The sequence below is a fragment of the Haematobia irritans genome, chromosome 1 (assembly GCF_050003625.1).
Source record: "Haematobia irritans isolate KBUSLIRL chromosome 1, ASM5000362v1, whole genome shotgun sequence".
Lineage (NCBI taxonomy): Eukaryota > Metazoa > Arthropoda > Insecta > Diptera > Muscidae > Haematobia > Haematobia irritans.
Window position 1 is genome coordinate 80,576,768 of NC_134397.1, and position 16,725 is coordinate 80,593,492.

Below are 16,725 nucleotides of genomic sequence, written 5' to 3' on the forward strand. Positions count from 1 at the left end.
AGAAGCAACATTTTATTTGTGTGACCCAAGCTCCAAACTATTGGTCCCACATCTGCGTATATTACTGGCCGACCGAAAAATGAATCCCTAAGAGACACAGAATTAAAAACTAGGTATCGCTCTATATACCCTAGTAAAAATTGAGAGATCAGATTTGATATAATTGGGGGTCAAAAATGAGATATTAGATCTATGCAGATATGAATGTATATTTAAAAGCATCCCAGCAAAAAAAAAAAAAAAACGCCGCCAAAAAGTAGTGAAAATGTTCTTTTGGATCCGAAAGTGGTGCAAAATTGTCCCAGAAGCAATGAATTTAACATGGACTTGTCATATGAGGGATGTCCACCATTTCAACAGCCGTTGTACTGAATCACTTCTTAAGGTGTGATCCGATTTAATGCTTTGGATGTGATATGAACAAATTTGTGATATTTTGCCAAATAACTAATTTTTATAATTTTTAATGTATTCTAGCGCTTGTCTCAAATGTTTGACCTCAACTATTTTCAAAAATCCGCAATTTTTTAGGAGGGATTTCGCAAATTTGTCGAAAATGTTTAAATAATTTGTACCACTTTATTAATTCTTACTCTGTTTTTGCAAAATTTGAAACAATAAAAGATAAAATTACCCATAAAAATGTGTTATAAAAAATTAATTAAAAGAACTTCTTGTATAGTTAAAATAAAGAATATCTTTGCGAGGAAAAATTTGGAAGTATTTTTAAAGTTATGCCTTTAGAACTTCCAACTTTTTTCTGGGATGGTGTAAAGAACCGTCAGATATGAACAGATATTATGTAAGTTCTGGCAATATCTGTTGATATATTTAATTCTATTTGTACCATTAGATCTGTGTCATTTTTGAGATCTGATAATATTCAATTCAATATAAATTAGATTTAAGCAGATTTTCGGATAAGGTTATACCAAATTAGATCCTCCAATTTTCACTTCAAATCAAACTATATTAAACTAGCGTAACCCGGCCCGCTTCGCTGCGCCTCCTAAAGCATATTTTCGTTAAATTTGTCAACCATATCCTTCGATCTGAAAACAAATTCGAAAAGATTTGAACTCTTTTAAAGAGTAGGGTCAGGGGAAGGGCACAAAACTGTAGTACTGATTAATCACTCCATGGTTTCCACACACGTGCCCTGTACGTTAAAAAAATCGGACTACTTGCTTTTTCGTTTATATACAGAAATAGGGCAGTTATGCAGATGTAAAACGGATCGGCTTAACAAACGTCGGGTAGGGGGTGCTCACTTTCAAATCGTTGGATAATCTTCTACATTTCCTTTGAATTTCATGCGTGGTTTGTCAACATACCGTCCAATAAATCGGAAAAAGTAAAAGTAAATTGACCACATTAACATGTGTTTAAGTGTTGGACACGGAATATGTTTGGGAGCCTTTCCCAAACATATACCGGAAAATAAAGTACCTTCTACGTTGCCTGTCAACTTCATGTAAACTTAAGTTTTTTACTTAAAAAAGTCTGGCAGAAGTCTGTGGAAAGATCATAATATTATGTACCGAGTTCCCATTTATCGACAATCCTCTAATTTCAAAAAATCGGACAAAAGGGAACCCCCTCCTTCGCTCCTCCCCGACCAGATATCGTAAATTCAGGTACCCTATATTCATTTCACAAGCTACCCAATTTCACTATTCCCTTCCCCAACCAGACATCGAAAAATTATGAACCCTGTATAAATTTAATCATCTTCTCCCAATTTCAAATAAATCGGAGATTTACTTTTTTTTTAGATTTTGGTCTATTTTTGGTAAAGGGAGTTCACTTTCTTTGCAAATTCCAAGAAAATCTGTAAACCTTCCTTCAAGTTTTATAGAGTGGGGCAAGGAGAAGGTTCCCGTCCAAATATCACAAAATCAGATATCCATTATAATAATATAACCTACCCCACATCCTCTGTAAATTTAAAATAAATTGGAAAAGTTTAGTTGTTTCACGGTATGTACTTGAGGAGAAATGAGGTCTCCGTGTGCCCTTTTATTTTTCCCCGACCAAATATTAAAAAATCATATACTTAATATAAATTTCATAATCTTCCCCAAGTTGTCCGTAAAATGTCAGTAAGGGGAGGCCCCCCCTCTTCGACCAAATATTGAAAAATAAAATACCTGTTCTTTGCCTAAACGCCCCCTTCAACATTCCCTGAAAATTTCAAGCAAATCAGATAATTTTGTTCCAATTTTAAAAAAAGTCGGGCAAGGGGGAAGTCCCCCTTCCCGACCAAATGTGAAGAAATCAGGTATCTCATAATAAATTCATAACGTCACGGCGTGTTCTCTGTAAATCTCAAGTAAATATGCGAATTTTTGTTGTTTTACTGTACTTTAAACAAAAATCGTATTAAGGGTGGTCCAACTCCGTGACCAAATGCCGAAAAAAAAGTAGCGGTTCTATGTCACCCAAATCGGAGAACGTTGGACCAATTTTAAAAAGTCTGGCAAGGGGGATGTCCCCTTCCCTCACCGAGTATCAAAAAATGAGGTACCCTATTTTCACCACATGATTACCCTCTACGTTCTCCGAACATTTTCCACGTGAAAAAATAAATTATTTCATAACAAAGGCAACTGCGATGAATTCAAAATAGAAATTTTTGTAATGTGCGATGTATGTAAAAAAATATTTTCCCGCTTTTCCGTTCAAACTTTTCTTGATTTTTTTTGCTATACACCTCACAGAGCCCGAGACCATTCCAACGAATGCAAAGCCGTGGAAATCGGTTCGTGCGTTCTGGACATGCATCAAAGATGGCGCAGTGTATAAAAAAATTTCCCGCTTTTCCATTTAAACTTTTCTTGATTTTTTTTATACCCACGACCATAGAATGGTGACGGGGGTATAATAAGTTTGTCATTCCGTTTGTAACACATCGAAATATCGATTTCCGACTATATAAAGTATATATATTCTTGATCAGGGAGAAATTCTAAGACGATATAACGATGTCCGTCTGTCCGTCTGTCTGTCTGTCTGTTGTAATCACGCTACAATCTTCAATAATGAAGCAATCGTGCTGAAATTTTGCACGAACTCGTCTTTTGTCTGCGGGCAGGTCAAGTTCGAAGATGGGCTATATCGGTATAGTCCCCATATAAACCGACCTCCCGATTTGGGGTCTTGGGCTTATAGAAATCGTAGTTTTTATCCAATTTGCCTGAAATTTGAAATCTAGAGGTATTTTATGACCACAAATACGTGTGCCAAAAATTGTGAGTATCGGCCCATATGTTGGTATACCCCCCACATAGACCGATCTCCCGATTTTACTTCTTGGGCTTATAGAAACCGCAGTTTTTATTCAATTTACCTGAAATTGGAAATCTAGAGGTATTGTAGGATCCCAAATACGTGTGCCAAAAATTGTGAGTATCGGTCCATGTTTTGGTAGGGTCCCCATATAAAACGACCTCCCGATTTGGGGTCGTGGGCTTATAGAAACCGTAGTTTTTATCCAATTTGTCTGAAATTGGAAATCTAGAGGTATTTTAGGACCATAAAGAGGTGTGCCGAAAATGGTGAGTATCGGTCCATATTTTGGTATAGCCCCCATATAGACCGATTTCCTGATTTTACTCCTTGGGCTTCTAGAATCCGAAGTTTTTATCCTATTTACCTGATATTGGAAATCTAGAGGTATTTTCGGGTCATAAAGAGGTGTGCCGAAAACGGTGAGTTTTCGAGACGGTCCATATTTTAGTATAGCCCCCATAAGAACGATCTCCCGATTTAACTCCTTAGGTTTCTAGAAACCATAGTTTTTATCTGATTTGCCTGAAATTGTAAATATTCTGGTATTTTAGGCTCACGAAATTTGTATCGGATTAAGTTTTTATCGGTCCATTTGGTAATGCCTCCATATAGACCGACTTCACTTCTTGAGGGTGTAGAAGGCGCACTGATCATGAAAATTGCTTGAAACTCAATTTAAAATTTCCACATTTTACTTCTACAGATTTAAGATTTCAAATCAAGACATTATTTTATAATTTTCTTGCACACTTACAAGAGATGTTAATGATTCCTCTAAAACTCAAACAAAAATGGTTCTTATAAATCCAGAATCTGATATAGTCCTCATAGGTGAAATCTTAAAATTTATCTTCGGGAAGTGTCCTCAAGTCCTCAAGCCCTCCTGAAATTTCAAAGGAAACCCTAATATTTGGTTCATGGTGTTGGGTATTTAAGATTCGGCCCGGACGAACTTTGTGCTGTATATACTTGTTTTGCTATAAACCTTACGTAGCCCGAAACCTTTCCAACGAATGCAAAACCGTTAACCGATTTCCACGGTTTATATGGAGGCTATACATAAAAGCGGTCTAATATGGCATTGACAATACCGCCCGACTTACAATAATAACAAGTACTTGTGCCAAGTTTAAAGTCGACAGCTTGTTTCGTTCGCAAGTTAGAGTGATTTCTACAGACGGGCGGACATCCCTAGGTCGACTCAGAATTTCACCACGACCCAGAATGTGTTATCCCATCAAATGGAGGGTATAAAAAATCTTTTTACTTCCATTTACTACAGTTTTTTTTGGTCTACTCCATTCTAACAGCCATTTTCTCGGCATATTATTAAATCGGAGAATGCATCCCTATTTGTCTAACAAATGTTTGAACTATTTGCATACTTTTAGGCTAAACAAAAAAAAAATCGTTTTGAGTTATAAAATATTGAAATGTGTTCCTATAATATATATTTTACTGCACATGATAATTCGACGATTATTGGCCACACAGGCGATATGTGACATATTTTTGGATATATGTGAGTGGTAAATTGTACAGTTATCACCAAAAGCCACTTGCACATGAAAATATAATGGATCTAGACATGTGTGATTTTCATAAAACCTGAGAAGCAAGTTAAACGACTTGTAGATCAATTAGAGCAATAACTCTGACATTAATCTTGCGGAAAATATTGGAACGCATTGCCCAAGATTTCGAGCGAAATATTAAATATTCAGATTACGAATCGAGCCACAATCGTGGCTCATATGTTCTTACGGTATGTTGATGAATGATATGACCAACACGTTCCTTTGATATCGTTAAGGCCTCTGCTATCTAGATCAACTTCATTTTACGGTCATTCAAAATCATTTTGTGGATTTTTTGGACGTTTTCGTCGGTAACCACCTCTTTCGGGCGTCCACTGCGTTCACCGTCCCCTGTGCTCATTTCACCACGCTTGAATTTTGCATACCAATCAATTATTGTTGATTTCCCTGGGGCAGAGTCCGGAAACTCATTATCAAGCCAAGTTTTTGCTTCCACCGTATTTTTTCTCTTCAGAAATCAGTATTTTATCAAAACACGAAATTCCTTTTTTTCCATTTTTTTTTCACAATAACAAAAGTTGCTTCACAAATAACGCTCTATCTCACAAACTAATTGACTTACAGACGTCAAATCATTTGAAGGTTGGTACTATATAAAAATAATATGCATTTAATACTAGCGACGCCATCTATGTGCTAGACTGGGAACTTTTCAGCCAACCTGTTATTAGACAAGACTAAATGAGACCCAAGGAAAAGTAGCACCTTTTTTAAATTCGCATCTTAAAAAAAGGCATCCTGTCATATGTTTCTGGCGATTAAAGGTGAGTACTATGTTCGGTTTTTTCACCAAAACACTAAATTATAAGTACAAACATATTTATGAAGACGATTATATTTTGATCAAGTCTTACCAAATAATGGATGGAAAAGATCCAAGGAATTGATTGCAAATAATTTTATATTTCTAAATTAATTAATAAAAAAGTAACCGTGAAAACATGCTAGTTTTTAGTTAGAAAACTTAACATAGTACTCAGCTTAAAACTTAAAAATGTTGTTTTAAAAATTCATTCATAAACTTGACTACTTACCCTCCACCGCCGCAACCGCCAGTTCCAATTTTCTCTGAATTACGGCGTGCTGCTCTCGATTTGTACCGTGTAAGGCCTCCTGTGTTAAGGAAGCTACCGGATCTAGGTATTGCAACACGTGTTAAAATATCACCACTTGCATCGCCAGTTCGTAGACCATTACCGGAGGAAGCCACTGCAGCTGCTACAACTGCTGGTGGCATACCATTGCCCAAGAGCTGCGAAGCTCTATATACCGCATCGCCGCTTGATTTCCTTGATTGTGGTGAATTTCCATTCTTAATATTGTCATCAAATTTACCGAGGTATGATAACGACGGGGAATTTCGACTTTCTCTGCCTGAGGAATGCAATTTTCTGGACATTTCCCCAGGAATTGTAGTGGGTATAGGTGGCGCCCTTTTCGATTTGTGAGATTTACGTTTTCTCTCTTCTGTTGAAGTCTCTGCAGCTTCATTGATAATGTTGCTAGTGGAACTAAGTGAACTTGTTGCAACTCGCTTCTTGCGCCCCGATCTAGAGGATACCGAAGGTACATTTCCAACGCTACCGCTGGTACTACGAAAAGAGCTTTTCCTACCACCTGATGTAAGTTGGGAACGTGATAGGTAATTGGATCCCGTAATGGCAGAACTGCTGGCAATGCTTATACAGCTGACACCATTCTGATTACGTGGCGCTCTGCGCTTAGTACTGCGATGAGAGTTCGAACTTACATGGGCCATCAGACTTTGATACAGTGTCGCAGCAATGACAATGGCATCCTCGGTGCTCTTGCAGATGAATCCATGACACTCAAGAATTTTAGGCATACCAGCAGAACGCATCACTACAGCGAAAATAGGGGCATGCTGGTTGTTGGCTAGGCGTTTTTGTTCTACCACACTACAAATAGACATGGACATAACATTAGGATATGAGTACACAAATAGTTTGAGTAAATATTAAAAGTTCTTCCAAAGTCATTACTATAAATGTAAACCAAATGGTTTGTGAAGTGGGAAATAAGCGCATCTCTGGAAGAAAGTTTTTCTATACACAGTTTACCTAATGACCTGGGAAGAAGTTCCAAATTGGTTTGCTGGGATAGATAACACATCAATCTTAAGGCCAATTCTTTTTAAAACTTACCTTAATGGCTGAAATAATAAACTCTTGTCAATATTTTCAGGCGAAGTAATCAGTGGTAAAAATGCTGCTCCGCCATCATCTGCTGAGACTGTGAATTTAACCGCTGACCATACTGCAATATTGTGGAAAGGTGTGATGTCTCCTACTTCAGTAGACTTTGTGCTGTTGCTTTTGTTTGTGATCTTCACACGAAGACCTGTCGCACAAATGTCCAAAGTTCCTACATTTCTTTTCTAAAAGTAAAAAAAAAATCATGAGTTGTTTCATATCGTGGTAGGTATTCACTATTTGACCCTCGTACCTCTTCGTAGACTTCCTTTAAATAAAGCTCTCTCAAAGGCTCCTGTAGGCCCTGCAGACTAGTCACCTTATCTTTGAGTGGCAATGAACCTAGACAGGTTACGGGAAAACTGCTGGTAGCATCTTTAGCGACATCTGTAAAAAGCTGTTCGATCTGTGCCTGGACACTGTTGCTAATCCGTTGCACATCCTTTTTGGCATTGTCAGCCAGTATTTTTGCTGTTTCGTTTGTCTCATGCAAATAACTGGTGATGGAGCGTGTACTATCGGCCCCTGTACTGGCCAGTTCGCTGCGTCCATACATAATGATGGATCTGGTTCGATGAGAACCGTGAGGATCATCGAGGCGTTGGCTTCTTGCAGATCGGCTGAAATGTGTAAATAAAAGTATAAATATTAGAAATATTTATGTCTTTTATACAGAAAAAGTTTAAAACTGAAAAATCATATCTACATTAAAATTACACTGAAAAAATATTTACGTGATATTAAAGATTACGCAACCTAAATTTTATAATGCGCAATTTACAAAACATTAAGGACAAATTTCTTTAAAATAATGAAATTTTAATTAAAATAAAGTTTAACATTTTTGCTAAAAAAAATTATTTTTATTGGACACAAATTTTTGCTAAATTTTCTACTAAAGTGAAAAAAAATAATTAAAGAAAACGTCCTTAAATTAACTGAAATATTGAAACTTTAGAATATATAAACTTCGATAAATGGGATCTGTAACCTAATTTTAATTTTATTGATCCTAGATTTATAAGCAGATAGGTCGCTTAGAAATGTCTTTATTCGCGTCGCGTCTTTGGCTCGAAATCAATACCAAAATCCTTAAGGTCAAAATCGTTGGATCCAAGTAAACTTTTCTGTTTTTTAGGCTATGGTTTATTTTGAGTATGTTGCATTCTTGATTTAATTTTTTGAAATTAAAGAAATTCGTTGAAAAGTCTGCTATTATTTTCATTTTTAATCAATCAACATCTTATGATGATGGATATAAAAATGCTTAGAATATAGACTTATTTTGAGGAGGTATATTTTTTAAATTTTTACTGGCTTGGAGTCGCTACCGAAATCCTAACGGGAAGGTCAAAATATGGATCCAAGAAAACTTGTTATTGAGTGTATGGACCAATTTTTGCATGGTATTTAGAGGTCATCGTGCAGCGAATTTCAACCTGATCGGGGGAAATTTTCTTCTTACAAAATATTAAGGGAACATTTCATTAAAATAAAGAAATTTTAATTAAAGTAAAGTTTATACTCGTAATCTTTGCTCCAAACTTATTTTCATTAAATTCATTCAAATTAAAATTTAGGACAAAAATTTTGTAAATTTGCGTCCCTCCGTCAACGTCGCATGTCTTTTTAACTAAGGCTACTTTTTCTTAGAGTAAAGAAACACATTTTTAATTTAAAGAAATTGTCCTTAAGTTAACTGAAATATTGAAACTTTTGATTTAAGATAAAAACGCTTCAAATATAGCCTAAGACTTATTTTGCGGATTTAGCGTCTTTGGTACGAAGTTTTCGGTTTTTGGAATTAAGAAAACATTTTTTACTTAGATGTATCCGTTATAATTTGGATTTTTAAACTGGCATTTGTTTGTACGTGAGTGCCTTTATTAATAAACCGCGAAAAGTGAATGAAAATTTGATAAATGAGATAAAAATTTCTTTATTTTAAAGAAGCCGCATCTTTGGCTCGGAATCAATACCAAAATGCTTAAGAGAAGGTCAAAATCTTTGGATCAAAGTAAATTTTTTTTGGAGTGTAGGGGGGATATAAATAATTATGGAATGATATGGGCAATATTTTAAATAGCTTCTAGATGGCATAGTTGATAGCTTGTTTCGTTCGAATGGGGAATGAGGCCTTCTCTTTTTGGCTGGCTTTATACCGCGGTTGTAAGACCTGTGGCCACATATGGCTGTCATGTTTGGTGGACAATCGTGAGACACCAAAATCATATATCGAGAATAAATAGGGTAAATAGGACTGAACTCATCTATATGACAGGTGCGATGAGGACCACAGCCACTGCCGCTTTGGAGGTACTGATGGGATTTATCCCACTCGATTTACACGTAAGGAAGACGGCTGAACTGACACTTCTGAGACTTAAGAGCTTGAACACGCTGGAGAGGACAGCCTGCAGGCATACTGAAGTTCTGGCCGGGCAGTATAGAGAGACGGACCATATGGCCACGGAGCATGTTTATCATCACCAACCGACATACATTATAGCAAGTATGGAGGAGTGGGAAGACAGGAGGATACCCTTCGGAACCCTGAACATGTATACGGACGGATCAAAGATGGAGGAAGGAACGGGCAATCTATTGTAGTGAACTAGGAATAATAGAGTCTTACACGCTGGATAGTGATTGCAGTATTTTCAGGCTGAGATTTCTGCGATCACAAAGGCTGCTGAGTCGCGGTTGATGTGGCCGTTATTCAGAAGCGATATCAGCTTCTTCATCGACAGTCAGGCAGCTATAAAGGCATTGTTCAGTGCTGACATAAGGTCTAGGGTAGTCAGCCGCTGTTCAGTGAGAACTCAAGGTTCTCACTGAACAGCATAATATAACTCTGTGCTGGGTACCTGGGCACTATGGGATAATAGGAAGTGAGGAAGCGGATGTGCTGGCTAAGGAGTGTGCTCGTGGAACGAACAACGTCCTAGCGGACGTTTTTCCTCCACTATCTTCTTATCATTACAGGATAGAGGTTAAATATGATGAGCAATGGCGAAGACGCTGGGTCTCTTCGGATGGTTGCGAGCAAACCAAGTTGATATGGGATGAAAAGAAACGTAGGAACTGTGAAATTTTGTTGTCGATGAACAGAGAGGATTTACGGCCATTGATTGTTATCATAACAGGACATAACACACTTGGGAAACACATGGTAAGAATAGCACTTAAAGACGATGATACCTGGAAGTTACGGAGGACTCGTGCCACTTCCTGTGTCAGTGCCCAGCTTTATCCTTTAAAAGAAACAAGATACTGGGCTCCTTTTTCTTTCAGGCTCTCACTGATCTGCGGGAGTGCAGCTTAAGGAACATACTTGCATTCATCAGGGCCTCTGGTTGGTTATTCTGAGATTTCTTTCAAAGAGAACGAGTAGGTGGAAGTTTCTGTGGCAAAGCGGACCGCATCGGAAGGAGAAAGATTGAAAAATCACATCGAGGGATCACAATGGACCTATACTGGTCTAAGTGGGCATCAATTCAAGAAAATTGATGTTACCCTCTACAACCTAACCTAACTAACTTTCGTTCGAAATTAGCGTGATTTCAACAGGGGGACAGATAGCGCTAGATCGAACTACAGTCGAAGCTAGGTTTTACGAACGTTATTTCGTTATTTAGAAATATTCGTTAAATTGAACAGGAATATTAAATGTTAACTTTTATTGAAAATCGTAGTTTTTGTTACCAGGTGAGTAAAAATTCAGAAGCATTTGGCAAAATTAAAATACAAAGGCATTTAAAAAATATTACTTTAAATAATCCTTAAAACCGGATAAACTTGATATATCTAGGTTAGGTTAGATTGCAAAGAGGATCCAAAATTCGCTGTCTCATTAGAGCCTATATATACCCATGCCAATATTCGCCTTGATGTGTGCTGTAACTTCTTAGACCAATTCCATAATTTGTTTATAATCCCCGGTTTAAAGATGGGCCAGGCATAGGTAGTGTTCACAATAACGTCTTCTTAAAATGTCCAACATACACCATTACTCTGCTGCTCCTGCCGGCATAGACGTACTCTCAACGCTAGATCACAGTTTCGGCCGAGCACCAAAAATGTTTTTCAGCGGTAGTTTGTCCCTCTAAGTAATGATGCTGATATTCCTGTGTATTTCATTGTTTCTCTTCAGCTATAAGAAGGAGTCTCCTTGTCATTGAGCTAAATATAGAATCGGGTAGCACTCATTACTACGTAAGAAAAAAATTCACCACCTGTCCAACTGGCGATCCTACGAAAATTTGGTACATATTGCCACTAACAGACCTACCACAGGATTAGTACCAGTGCCCCAGTTTGTCGCATTCATTTCTTTCTATATTACTTTTCTCATCATTTTAAAGCGAATAAATTAATATTTGAAAAGTAAAAATGTTCCCACGCAGAAAATATATCATCAACATTTTTCCAAATGAAATTTCAGAAAATTTCAATGAAACTGTGACTGATTCCTCTTATTTTTAATTAAAATAAATCTCAATTATAAAAAATTTAATAATTTTTAATATTTAGTTTAACGACGTTTACTATTTTCTATGCTTTCATTTAAAATCGTAATTATGCCAATTAACAATTTAATTCAATAAAAAAGGTTTCAATTAAAAATATTAAAGAAAATTGTCTTCTATTACTAAAATCAATTAAATTTTTAATTGAACCGTTTAAAAATTAATTGAAAGTGGCCAAGAAATCAAGTCTATTTGCTTATAAATAATTCTATGATTGATACTATCATTTTTGTGATTGAAGACATTTTTATTAAAAAATAATTGGAGCAATTAATTTTGCGATTAAATCAGAAAAAATTCTGCGTATATGGTCCTCATAATTTTATTTTTTGAACATCTTGATTTATATGGACTTCACTTGATGATTGTTTAGGCCCGTGTTTCTTAGACATGAGGGTGGGACGTCCTTGGTTGTAAACCAGAACAGTCGGGAATAGAGCCAGTTTTATAGGTTTTCTTAAAATGTTTCCACTAAACCCCACCGTGGCGGCGCTATTGAGCTACATTTTCTTTCTTCGCCCAACAAACGCAATCGTGAGACTAATTCAGAGAAGTGTTTGACGGTTGCACGAGCTATCGCTGTGTTCGAAAAAAGGCATGGCCACAGTTCAAACCTCAAAATAATGGCAGATTTGCCAAACGTAGTGGATTACATTTTGGCGAATCCCTCTAATTCCCAACAGTGAGGCGTGGAGCACACAGACCCCGGGGAATATAAGTTATATAGATTCTGCACCGATCGTTCCAAATTGGATGGACAAGTGGGTTTCGAAGTATATTCTAAGGACCTGGAACTTAAAATAGCGAAACGGTTACCTAATCACAGTAGTGTTTTTTAGGCTGAAATATTGGCATTAAAACAGGTGGCAGATTGGCCGACAAATAATGTTCCAACAAATGTTGGCATTAATATATACTCAGACGGTCAAAATCCTTGGACTCTGTATTCTTTAACTCGAAAACGGCTATAGACTGCAGACCGCAAATCTCTCAACGAGATGACTGAGCAGTATTATCACCTAAAAGAGTGCCTGGCGTGATGCCGTGTCGTGCGTGAGCGTGAGTCACGAAAATAATATCTTCGTGAGTGTGCGTGAGTAAGGAATTTCGGAAAAACACGCTCACGACAATAATCCCGTTTACGAACATAAAATGCTTACGAATTAAACTCATTTATAATTTTAGTGTTAAGAGTTTCACAAAGCTCTCGATTTTAATCATATTCATATTTTCACGCAGGTTCTATATGTAAATTACTCATAAAATTATTCGTGAGTCACGATAATTTTCGTGAGTTACAACATTTAAAAGATTTTCGAGTGTGAGCGTGAATTCTACTAAAAAATATCTATCGTAAGTGTGCGTGAATAAGATCTCCGTCGTGAGTAAAATATTACTCACGTGCACACATCTAGTGCCTGGCCACAGGAACACGCCAGGGAACAACGAATCGAATGAGATAGCAAGGAACTACCCATTCTCCAGGGTAGCTAGAATCTTTGGTATGCCTCTGGCTATTTTCAAACTCATACTGCGTGAGAAATCTGTTATGATGACGAATGTCCGATGGGATAATAGCAAGGTTTTGCAACCACACCAAACAAATATGGCCCATTTAAACATAGCTGTACACTAGATATGCTAATATACTCAAGACGTCAGATAACACTCTTGATATCTGCTTTAACGGGTCACTGCCTGATAGGCGAGTGCGCAAACTCTATTTGCGTGAAGTATGATGCGCAGGAAAAGTAATCAATAAGGCGCCTCTTGTGTGAGTGTCCTGCATTTTGTGTAAGACGTAAGTTGGCTTGCCAGATGGCCGGGATTCGCCAGGACTATCCCAGAAGTATCCCGAATCTTTCACAAAATGTTAAAAAATCCCAGAATTTCAATTACTTGAATCGAAATACTAATTTTATGTTGGACAGCTGTTAAACATTATTTATTTAAAAAAAGAATTAGAAACTCATATTGGCTATAGAAAATAGCGCAAATGTCATTGTAGAAATTATACTTTAGTACTTTGAGAAATAAGCAAAGTTATGTCTACAATGCAAAATGTTCCGTTAAAATATACCACATAGTCCATACGTGATATATATTTAACTAAAAAAGGCCGATTAAATACGTATATAATAAAGTTTAAAGTTTCTATAGAAATAAAATTTTGACAAAATAAAATTTTGACAAAATTTTCTATAGAAATAAAATTTGGAAACAATTTTCTATAGAAATAAAATTTTGACAAAATTTTCTATAGAAATAAAATCTTGACAAAATTTTCTATAGAAATAACATTTTGACAATGTTTTCTTTAAAAATAAAATTTTGGTAGATTATTTTTGGCTCGAGTGGCAACCATGATTATGAACCGATATGGACCAATTGTTGTGTGATTGGGGATCGGCTATATAACTATAGACCGATATGGACAATTTTTACATGGTCATTAGAGAACATATACCAACACCATGTACCAAATTTCAGCCGGATCGGATGAAATTTGCTTCTCTTAGAGGCTCCGCAAGCCAAATTTGGGGGTCCGTTTATATGGGGGTTATACGTAAAAGTGGACCGATATCGACCAATTTTTGCATGGTTGTTAGAGACCATATACCAACACCATGTACCAAATTTCAGCCTGATCGGATAAAATTTGCTTCTTTTAGAGCAATCGCAAGCCAAAATTGGGGGTCCGTTTATATGGGGGCTATACGTAAAAGTGGATATATATGGCCCATTTGCAATACCATCCGACATTTTATGCTTGTCCCGACAAATCCCGGAATGTACGGCGCAAAGTCCGGGATTTCGGCAACCATCATGTGGCAACCTTAGGCGTAAGCGAGTTTTAGGGGCATATAACTTTAGATTACTGGTGGACTTGGAAAACGTTCACTTAAGCAGTCTGCTGATGTTTTTGGGCCAATCAGGTTGGTTCAACAGAAAGAAATAATCGGGCGGGTTCAAAGGTAAAAACTAGAAGTTGATATATGATATGTAACATAATAGGTACTCTTAGTTAATGTGGTATATGAGCCCGAAATAAATCTTTAACTTAACATAATCTAATGGAAATAAAATAAATTTTCATTATTTTTTTTGGCAGGGGTGAATAATTAAATGCAATTTTTTGAGTGAATAATTATGTCCATTGCAAGTTAATCAATATTTTCGGGAACATATCGAACCATATGCTGAATTAAGTAAAACACGAGCTGCATATGATGACTTTCGGTGCCTTCTATCTGAATGACTACATCGAAGGCAATGGAACAAAAGCCTTATTCAATAAAAGACAAACCGGATTGGTCAAAACACACATCATATGGAGTGACCATGGCTTAGAGAACATGCTAACACCGATGATGCTCCATACACTTCACTATGATCATCGATTGCATTGGTGATTGGAATAGCATTGTAGCACAATGATCTTGGAATGGATTAATACCGCTAGATGACACAAAAAATCTAAATCAATGTTCCCCGTCACCATTGTGTATGGTACGTCTAAGTCGGGCGACTATTGTCTTCATGGAAATTATGTTATCAATGGACCTGGAATGGAAGCTGTGAAGAGCAATCAAAACACCTCTTTTGGATTGAAATGCGAAGTCGATCAGTATGGCAGCAGTTGTGTGTGTGTGTGTGACTTTCTCATGGTGGCGATCAATTTATGGGACATTTGCGAGGCATTTGTTTGCTTGGTTATGGCGGCTTTAATTTAGGTGGCCTAGAATCGTCCATAATCGTAGCGAGATTTATTACCACAAAAAAAAAAACAGAAATAATATTGTAAGCCTCATTTGGAAGCTAACAGTTCTTTGAATTTAATTGTTTTATATTTTCAATAAGAGGTGTTTTGATCATCGTCATTGTTTTTACGCTTTGATATAGAAATGAAAATAATGGCAGGGTTATTCATACAAAACTCGCGGAATGATACGCCTTTTGTTTTCGTAGGTTCTTCTTTGTATGGCGATCCGAATATAATGCCAAGCCAAGCGTGTGGTCCAAGAAATGAAAGTAAACAGATTTTTTTTTAGTTTGTATGTAAAAACAAAAACTCTAATCATTAGAACGCTTCGGTTAGTTTGAAAAGTTAACGCAATACTTTTTCAAAAGAAATTCTCCGAAGAGTGGTTTCAATTTAGCAAGAAAAAAACTCGAATTAAATTTCATACTGAGAACATTCCGCAATTATAAACAATCATGGTGCAATGTTTATTATACACAAAACAAAATTGTCTATTAAAAAGACAATCATCATTATCATCTTTATTCTTCCAGTGTAGGAACCGGTTATTCAAACTAATGGTTGAAAAACCTTTAAGTTTCGTTCATCTTGAAATTGTTAAGAGAATTATGGGGTAGCCTTATTGACCGAGTATAAAATAGATGCCATAGGTCATTACCTTTTCGATACCATTTTTATACACTCCACCATAGGATGGGGGGTATATTAACTTTGTCATTCCGTTTGTAACACATCGAAATATTGCTCTAAGACCCCATAAAGTATATATATTCTGGGTCGTGGTGAAATTCTGAGTCGATCTGAGCATGTCCGTCCGTCCGTCTGTTGAAATCACGCTAACTTCCGAACGAAACAAGCTATCGATTTGATACTTTGCACAAGTAGTTGTCATTGATTTAGGTCGGATGGTATTGCAAATGGGCCATATCGGTCCACTTTTACGTATAGCCCCCATATAAACGGACCCCCAAATTTGGCTTGCGAATCCTCTAAGAGAAGCAAATTTCAGCCGGATCGGATGAAATTTGCTTCATGGTGGAGGGTACATAAGATTCGGCCTGGCCGTAAATACTTGTTTGTTTTTGATTTTAAAAATATTATTTTAATATATATTTATGATCACTTTATAAATGTAAATTTTAAAATTTTTGTCTTGTTCTGTTGAACATGGTGCTTACGTCCTTTACTAATAAACCGGGAACAGAGAAAGACAATTTGATAAATGAGATCTGTATCCTAATTTTATGTTATTGATCCTAGATTTAAAGCCAGATATGTCGCTAAAAAATGTCTTTATTTTAAAGAAGCCGCTCCGGAGGGGAGCCTCTAAG

The 16,725-nt window shown here is 36.6% G+C and overlaps 1 protein-coding gene across 1 annotated transcript in view; it reads right to left on the reverse strand.

The window, feature by feature from the left end:
- Positions 1-16,725, reverse strand: part of LOC142221295 (uncharacterized) — a 112,502-nt gene that overhangs the window by 3,092 nt on the left and 92,685 nt on the right. The window contains exons 4-6 of the mRNA XM_075290962.1: positions 7,356-7,722; positions 7,055-7,287; positions 5,924-6,808 (exon numbers count right to left, since the gene is read on the reverse strand). Coding sequence (XP_075147077.1) covers positions 5,924-6,808; positions 7,055-7,287; positions 7,356-7,722 — 1,485 coding nt within the window. The remainder of the gene's footprint in view (positions 1-5,923; positions 6,809-7,054; positions 7,288-7,355; positions 7,723-16,725) is intronic.